The sequence below is a fragment of the Rattus rattus genome, chromosome 3 (genome assembly GCF_011064425.1).
Source record: "Rattus rattus isolate New Zealand chromosome 3, Rrattus_CSIRO_v1, whole genome shotgun sequence".
NCBI lineage: Eukaryota > Metazoa > Chordata > Mammalia > Rodentia > Muridae > Rattus > Rattus rattus.
Genome location: NC_046156.1, coordinates 215,055,239 through 215,064,189, shown reverse-complemented (window position 1 = coordinate 215,064,189; position 8,951 = coordinate 215,055,239). Strand labels below are relative to the sequence as shown.

The following is an 8,951-nucleotide window of genomic DNA, read 5'->3' as shown; positions in this document are numbered from 1 at the left end:
GTATATTCTTGCCACATAAAACAATGACTCATAAGCTCAGGGTTTGTACAATTCATACTGGAAATCTATCGCAAATGTAGATTGCCTTGTTTCCTTGAAGCAGAGGACAATTCAAAAGTTCTGAGAACTTTTACTCTCAGCAAGCATGAGAGGTAATCCTCTAAGATTTGGACATTCCTCTTCTGAGAACACTGTTCTGACACTCAGGCACGCATCTGCAGAGGCTCCGTACATCTTCCTAATCGTGGTGAACACTGGGGTCAGAAGACAAATTTACTAGAACCACAGACATAACTAAGTGGCAGCAACAAACCTATTACCAGGAAGCCACCGTCCTGTCTTTTCTGTTTTCTTTCTTTCTCTTTGTTCACTACTGACTTTCTCCTGCCCAGGTTATTCCCTCCTGTAGGACTAAACTGCACTGTGGAGCTGCTGGTATACTTGCTTCTCTCTCTCTCTCTCTCTCTCTCTCTCTCTCTCTCTCTCTCTCTCTCACACACACACACACACACACACACACACAAACACACACTATCTCTCACTTTCTTTCTCTCTTAAAAGAATAAAAATATTTTTAAATAAAATATAATCTATATTTTCATCCATAGAAGAGACTGGGGAAGAGACGATGTGAAATTACTAATTGTGATTTGATAACAAGTTGACACATCTGATGTTCTGGCTCTAAGGCTTTAAGCCTTCTTGACAAGGCTGGGAAAGATTTCTTGTCTAAGCGGGAATTCTTATTAACTGAATGATCATTGTGGTAGAAGATACATAGAACCACCAAGAATGCTAAAGAAAACAAAACGAAAGTTATGAATTGAACTCTTGACTTGCAACGTTCATATTGCACGTCTCAAAGCCATGGCGCAGTATCTGGAGGATCCTTGGGAGGTAGTCTGGAGGAGGGAATACTATCAGTTCCAGTACTCTGCAGATTTAGGGTTATGCTGAGATATACAACTCCGTTTTATTAAATCACTTACTTTATGCTATATGTGTGTGCATGAGCCCTTGAGTGTCAGAGATGCTGGTTCCTCTGGAACTGGTCTTACCAGGGACTGTGAACTGCCCTGTGACTGCCGGGAACTTCAGCCAGGTCCTCTGTAAGAGCAGCAAGTGCTGCTAACTGCTGCGCCCTCTCTCTGGGGCTCTTATCTGAGAAAGGTCAGAAGTGAGGCACTGTGCTGGGGCTGGTGCCCAAGGCAGAGAGTTTGCTCACTCATCGCATGTGTGTGTGCACAAAGAGGTGTGGGTGTAAAACATGGTGGTGTGCCGGCTGCTACAAGCTGGGGGTAAAAGCCTCGCAACAGAAATCTGTTTTGCTAGTGCCCTGATTGTCCAGACTCTAGATTGGTGGACATGAACTCCATTTAGTGACAGAATGCCAAGTTGTCAGTACTTCATTATGTTTAATTTGCAACAAGAAAGAAAAGTCAAGGAGGAACGGAAAAGTTGTAGCCTCGGTGCTCTCGGCGTCCCTGTACCTGAGAGCCGGGGCACAGCTCAGACAGGGATAGAACACAGGTGATGAGCCAGAATCCAGGACGCACATAGACTGCCTGCGGATGGAGGAAGAAGCACTCATGTCCTATGATGTAAGGGACCCAGAGACGCCAGCAGGCTACAGAACTGACAAGCGAGATGGGCCTGACAAGACGTGCGCAGCTCATCAGGCTCGAGAGGGGGTGTGACAATACAAGGTCCTGAGGTAACCGAGGTTCGTTTCCCCTCCGAATTGCCTTGCAATCTTGACCCACTCTGACCCATTCAAATGACAGCTAGACTGTGTGGTATTAACTGCCCAGGAAGGCATCAGTCAGAAGGCAGAATGAAGACAACAAAGAGATCAAAACTCTGGACTGACATCCACCAGAGGCGAAACACCCACCTTAATTAGGACTCGGAGCAGGAAGAAGAAAAGAAGGGAAAGCAGACACTGCTAGCTCCCAGGCTAACAGAAGGAACACAGGCAGGTTTGCAGACGAGGTCACGTGACACCATAGCTACACTTTCCAGAACAGTTCTGGAGTAGAAAAAGCTACAATGTTTGTAGCAATGCCTGACAGCTGCTCCGACCTCTCTCAGACTTTGTATGGTTCTGAGTTCGGCACATCACAGCTCAGCTATGGGAAAAGAACAGGGAGGCCAGAACAGAGATTGTTTCCACCACCTTCCAGAACAGGCCTCTTCTGTCCAGTTATTCGCAGATCGCTTTTACTTTGATTCATACCTCAAAAAGCAAAGAGACATTCCAGGTTCTATTTAGGCCCTTGTTAAAACACAAGAGGATCGAGCTGGAGGGCATTTTCAGGAAGCAACCAGAGAATTGAAACAGTGAGGGCTTTCGAATGCCAAATCCATAGGATCTAATTTAAAGGAAAGGTCTCAGAGAACCTTCAGAGATTTATGACTTGAGGTGAGGTCCACAGGCAAAAGGAAAACAAAATACACATGCAGAAATGTGTAATGAATGTAATGTAGCTGACATCTGACAATAAATGGATACTTGGACATAGTATGTTGCCTTGTGTAATAAATAACCAGAAGCCACAATCTTGCTTGGGTGAAAGAAATGTTACTTGCATGGGCAACTGAATGAATCAGTTTCACAAGACAGTGGCTAATGCATACATCACGTTCTGTCATTTGGTGCTCAAAACCAGTTGATGATACACACTTCTCGTTATCTGCTCACTACAATCAGCAAAGAGCCTCAGCCAAGCTAAACCTCCACAAGTTTATGTAGAACCATTGTTTCTTGTCTAGATAATTCTAAATCTTTTAGGACTACTTGCCCCTCTTTCAACCCAGCCCTATCCAGTCTAGGTTTCATTCAAGAAGCTGACCGTTCTCTGACCAAGAACTGCAATTGGCCTATTCTGCAGAGGGCTCTGCAGGCTTCATTGTTGTCTGGAGGAAAGTTCTGTGAGGTCTTCTTGGTCTTCGTCTTTACGGCTCTCTCCTACATTCTAAACTGTAGTCTCACTATTCCGAGAATAAACCCCAGGATTGCCCTTGCTTTTCTATTTGTCTGACGTTTCTTCCAGAGCACATCCATGGTTTCCTTCCTCATTTCCTTTAGACCTCAAACAAGACTTTCTCAGAGAGACTTCCTTTGGCATCCGTGTACAAGACGTCCCCTCATCTCTCAGTCCCCACCACGGCACTGTCCTTCTGCACAGCACTGACCGTGCCCCTACTGTGAGCATCCTTGCCTGTCCCTACCCTAGAAACGAGTGCCACTGACAGGTTTCTGTGCATTCTGCTGTTGCTGTAAGAGGAATATCAAATGCACTTTGAAGAAGAGTAAGTTTGTAGAGAATGGGACTGATGGCTCAGGTCTCAAATGCCAGCAGAACAAGTTTAAAGATTATGTTTTTAAAAGGGAAGCAGCTAACTTTAATTGGAAGTACATTTTAAAAATCCAGGGTATGACTATTTCTGGCATTAGTAATAGCTGTAGATTAATTTTGCTCATGGATCATGTGCTTGGGGTCAAGTAACCCTGTGAGAAGACCAATGCTGAACTCATTTTCGTGGGCCACTAAAAATAATTTTCTCTGACTCACCTTGCCTTTGCTATCTACTTGATAGGAGGTTTGAACTGCGTAATCACTGAGTACATTCAGGCATTTGAACGCATTGTGTTCTGGTGGGGAGCTTGTGCAAGTTCTAGGAGTTGTAGCTTTCCTAGTGAAGGACATCCTTCTGAGGTGGCTTTGAGAGTTTATCATCTTGCCCTACTGCCAGTCTGTGCTCTTGGCTGTATGTGTATGACTGCAGATGGGATCACTTGACATCATGCTCCAGCTGACTGCAGCCACATGCCCATACCACTTGTCTTCCATTGGAGCCATAAGCTAAAATAAAGTCTTTCTTCCCTAAGCTGCTTTCACTACAGCAACAAAAAGTAAGTTATACAGTACATAGGCCACGCAGACACAAGGATACACACACACACACACACACACACACACACACACACACAGAAGGAGGGAGAGGGAGAGGGACAGAGAGAGAGACAGACAGATAGACAGACAGACAGACTGGAACATGCTAGTACTTCTCTGAGAGGTTTTAATCTAAAAACTTCCCCTAACAAAAATCGTTTGCTCTGTAATAATACATTTTATAGTGACTTAATATTCTCAGCTGCTCACGACTGACACACTCAAGAATTTATGTGTTTTTGCCTATGAGAAGAAACTACAAGGATTACTGGGAAATATCTGGCTGCTGTGGGAAATAGCCTTTGAGAAGAGTGGGGACGAGATGGTTTCTCTGAAGGACTACTGCACCAGAATGAAGGAAAACCAGAAGCACATCTATTTTATCACAGGTGAGACCAAGGAGCAGGTTGCTAACTCAGCCTTTGTGGAACGTCTCCGAAAGCATGGCTTAGAAATAGTCTATATGATTGAGGCCATTGATGAGTATTGTGTGCAACAGCTGAAGGAATTTGAGGGCAAGACCTTGGTGTCAGTTACCAAAGAAGGACTGGAAGTTCCAGAAGATGAAGACGAAAAGAAGAAACGGGAAGAGAAAAAGACAAAATTTGAGAACCTCTGCAAAATTATGAAAGATATTTTGGAGAAAAAAGTTGAAAAGGTGGTTGTGTCAAACCGATTGGTGACATCCCCATGCTGTATTGTCACAAGCACATATGACTGGACAGCAAACATGGAGAGAATCATGAAAGTTCAAGCCCTCAGAGACGACTCAACAATGGGCTATATGGCAGCAAAGAAACACCTGGAGATAAACCCTGATCACTCCATTATTGAAACCTTAAGGCAAAAGGCAGAGGCTGACAAGAATGACAAGTCTGTGAAAGATCTGGTCATCTTGCTGTACGAAACAGCACTCCTGTCTTCCGGCTTCAGTCTGGAAGATCCCCAGACCCATGCTAACAGGATCTCCAGGATGATCAAGCTTGGTCTAGGTACTGATGAGGATGATCCTACTGTGGATGATAACAGTGCTGCTGCAACTGAAGAAACGCTACCCCTGGAAGGCGATGACGACACATCACGCATTTTTGCTAACATTTGAAACATCTATGTGGCATGAAAACTAAGGGGAAGATAAAAGTTTCTACATGTGATACTGTGATACTATAGGTTTGACTCAAGAGGTTGATAGAACGTTTCTTGTGAGACGTAATGTCACCTACTGTAATATTAACTACGCGGTCTGAAGTGTTTAGCTGTTGAGCTGGATTCCTTAGTAGACCAAATTAAGATGACTTAAGTTTCATCTTAAAATTTTTTTCATTCCCTGTAGTTAATTCTGCATGTACTAGTCTTAGAAATAAGCACAAGCTAAAACAACTTGACAGAGGAATTTCCCAAGTGACTTGTTTTCCAAAGTATGGAGAACAAAACCCTAAGTTCTCCTAGGTCTTGTAACTCAGCAAGGCTTGTGAATGTGGAAATAACAGTGCCCAATCACATTCTGCTTTAAAAAGGTAAATACAGATGAGAGAAGAGTACCTTCTAGTGGTCAGATTTGATATAGACCCGGGAAGATGGAAAAGTACCTTCTCCGTGAAGATGAAGTGGGATGTTTGGGAAGTCAAGCCTCTAATGAACGAAAAACCTCACGGCCTTGCAAACTCATTTCCTAGGCAGTCACCACTTCCTTGAATTCTCTCACCTGCTAAGATAATTACACACAGATTTATCCGGGAGGAAGATAAGCTGAGCTGCACTGCCATGCCGAGAAGGCCCTTCTTGCAAGTGGAAAATTTATAACTATATGAGGAAGGAAAATGAAACAATAAAACAAAACAAAGAACAAAGTTGAAAAAGCTCGAAGCTGGCTGTCTTCACGGCTGCCTGATACGTCAGCTTTACACGGCTGATCCTTCGGGACAGGCAGCAAGTATTCAAACTGATCTTAAGATTTCAGATGCCCAGATTTATAGGAAACCGATTGCTCTTTTTCTCAGTCAATGCATAGCAAAGGATTTTCAAGCATATTCGTAACCACACTCGGATTTCTTTCGGTTAATCGCCTAGGAAACCTGTTGAATCATGAACTCTAAGTGAAACAGGGATGGACAAACCATGGAAACGCGTCTTAAGGGCCTCCACAGTGATTACAACTGCGTGTCTACTCAGCTCTGTTCTGTATGCATTTATATCACATAGTAATGAAAAGGTTCTTCCATACACTTTGTGACTATACATGGTTTGATAATTTTGAAACCATCATATTGAATTCTGAAGAAGCGCATCAGCGAGAGACTTGAACTAGGAACAGACTTGATTCTATGGCAACAGAATCCCTCTGTCTCCGGTAAATGAGCAAGGACCATTCTTGAATGCTGGTTCACTCCTTCCATGCCACCCCATGCCCTAGCTCATCAGCATGCTCCCCGATGACATGGTTTTTCATAATGGCCTCATCCCACGTTCTTCAAGTCTTGCTTTACTCTTTAGCATCTCAAGTTGATGTTCAATTTTAATTTGCCAATGTATGGGAGAGCCTCTGTGCGTAAGCTTCATTTACTAATGAGATTTGTTCAGAAGGGGTGTTCTCTCAAATGCTTCTTCCTTACCAACAGTCTTATCCTTTGGTGCTCAGCTCAAGGTCATCTACTCCTGCCCCACTGGCATAAAGAAAGTGTCCCCTTCTTTGAGCTTTCACTGCACAAGTTCATACATTATGGATTGAAGTTGATACCTGCAATGAGGTACTCTGTTTACTGTGTTTTTAAAGTCAGGTACGGTCCTCCCTATACCTCCAGCCTAGAAGAAGCACACAGAGTAGTGTGCTGCAAGTGTTTATTGAATGCAACAGTCTATGTTTATGAACAGACTCCTAATCTGAGAGAGGATTCATTAAAACCCAGGTAAAAATTTCTATACTAGACCTGAAATTGTAGAGTCTCCCCACATTCATTTTATGTGGCCAGTTGAACACAAGTGCAGATGGGACAAGGTAATAAAACCATCCAATGATGGCGGCATGAGGCTGCTTTTTAAATATAATTAAGAAAACCTAAAACACTTAGCCACATGAACATGGGAATTTGCTGAGAAAAATGATATGTTGGGTATGAGTCCTGCAAATCCACCTGCAGACCCAACAGCACAGTGGAATGGTGTGCCACATGCAGGTCAGAGGACTGGGGGAGAAGGAGCCCAGTCAGCTGAGTCTGTTTGTGCTTTATTCAGCAAAATGGACCTATCATGTGACCTTGACATATGGTCAATTTGCTAGGTCATCACTCAAAGTATATGTTGGCACCAGTAATTCCAGTAGGAAACAGAACACATGACCAGGAAGTTGCTTCATTAAAAAATTCTCATCTGTCTTTTGAATGACATTGTTAGCACATGTGTTCCCTTACAGTGGCTTTTCCAAATGAGCCATATTAAAGAAAGAAGTAGTGAACCAAGGGCCTTAACAGGGCAACCATTCTGATAGAGAGCCAACATCTATGGCTGAAATGTACACATGTTTTAAGTTTAGATCGGCTTCTTTAAGTTCCTCTGCCATAAGCAGAGTATGGATGAACAAATAACCTTAACATTATTTCCATTAACTATTTCTTCTGCTTGTTAACCTGCTTGAGTTCTGTGGATTGTATCCTGGGTATTTTGTATGTTTTTGGCTAATATCCACTTATTAGTGAGTACATGCCATGCATATCTTTTTGGGTCTGAGTTACCTCACTCGGGATGGCATTTTGTAGTTCCATTCATTTGCCTGCAAAATTCATGATGTTTAATAACTTGATAGCTGAATAATATTCCACTGTGTAAATGAACCACATTTTCTGTAACCAGTCTTGGGTTGAGGGACATCTGGATTGTTTCCAGCTTCTGGCTCTCGCAAAAAAAGGCTGCTATAAACAGAGTGAAGTGCGTGCTCCTCTGGTACAATGGGACATGCCCAAGAGTGGTATAGTTGGGTCTTCAGTTGTTCTATTTCCAATTTTCTGAAAAACCTCCAGACCGATTGTACCAACTTGCAATCCCACCAGCAATGGAGGAGTGTTCCTCTTTCTATACATCCTCGACAGCATGTGCTGTCACCTGAGTTTTTGATCTTAGCCATTCTGACTGGTGTAAGGTCTCAGGGTCATTTTGATTTGCATTTCCCCCATGACTATGACCTCAATCCTACTTGGGAAGGAGAAGGAAACAATCACAGGAGGAAGGAGAGGAAGACATGGGTGAGAAAAGGGAAGGGAGGGGAAAGGGGGAACATGATCCCCTATTAGGCAGAGGAACAGGAGAGAAGCCCTGAGGGTCAGCAGAATGAATGGAAACAGGCAGCCTTGGTAGGTAGAAGGTTGGAGGACCCTCTAGAATTTATCACAGAGATGGAAGGTGAGAGATTCTCAGGACTCAAAGGGAGGGACTTTAGATGAAATACCCTACAGTGGGGAGAGGGAACTTGTAGAGTTCACCTCCAGTAGAAAGAAGACACAGCATCAAGTAGTGGGATGGGTTTGCCATCCCACAGTCAAAACTGACCCACAATTCTTCCTGTCTGAGAGAACTGCAGGGACAAAAATGGAGAAGAGGCTGAGAGCAAGGAGGTACAGTGACAGGCCCAAATTGGGACGCATCTCAAGGGGAGCCTACAAGGCTAGACACTATTTTTTTTTTTTTATTAACTTGAGTATTTCTTATTTACATTTCGAGTGTTATTCCCTTTCCCGGTTTCCAGGCCAACATCCCCCTAGCCCCTCCCCCTCCCCTTTGATATGGGTGTTCCCCGCCCCGTCCTCCCCCCATTATCGCCCTCCCCCCAACAATCACGTTCCCTGAGGGTTCAGTCTTAGCAGGACCAAGGGCTTCCCCTTCCACTGGTGATCTTACTAGGCTATTCATTGCTACCTATGAGGTCAGAGTCCAGGGTCAGTCCATGTATAGTCTTTAGGTAGTGGCTTAGTCCCTGGAAGCTCTGGTTGCTTGGCATTGTTGTGA

At 43.7% G+C, this 8,951-nt stretch overlaps 1 protein-coding gene across 1 annotated transcript; it reads left to right on the top strand.

Annotated features, from left to right (window-relative positions):
* Positions 1–1,571: 1,571 nt before the first annotated feature.
* Positions 1,572–5,058, top strand: LOC116896085 (heat shock protein HSP 90-alpha-like). The gene is made up of 2 exons (XM_032897063.1): positions 1,572–1,691; positions 4,159–5,058. Exons 1-2 carry the CDS (start codon positions 1,572–1,574, stop codon positions 5,056–5,058), a joined length of 1,020 nt encoding a protein of 339 aa, XP_032752954.1.
* Positions 5,059–8,951: the final 3,893 nt, after the last annotated feature.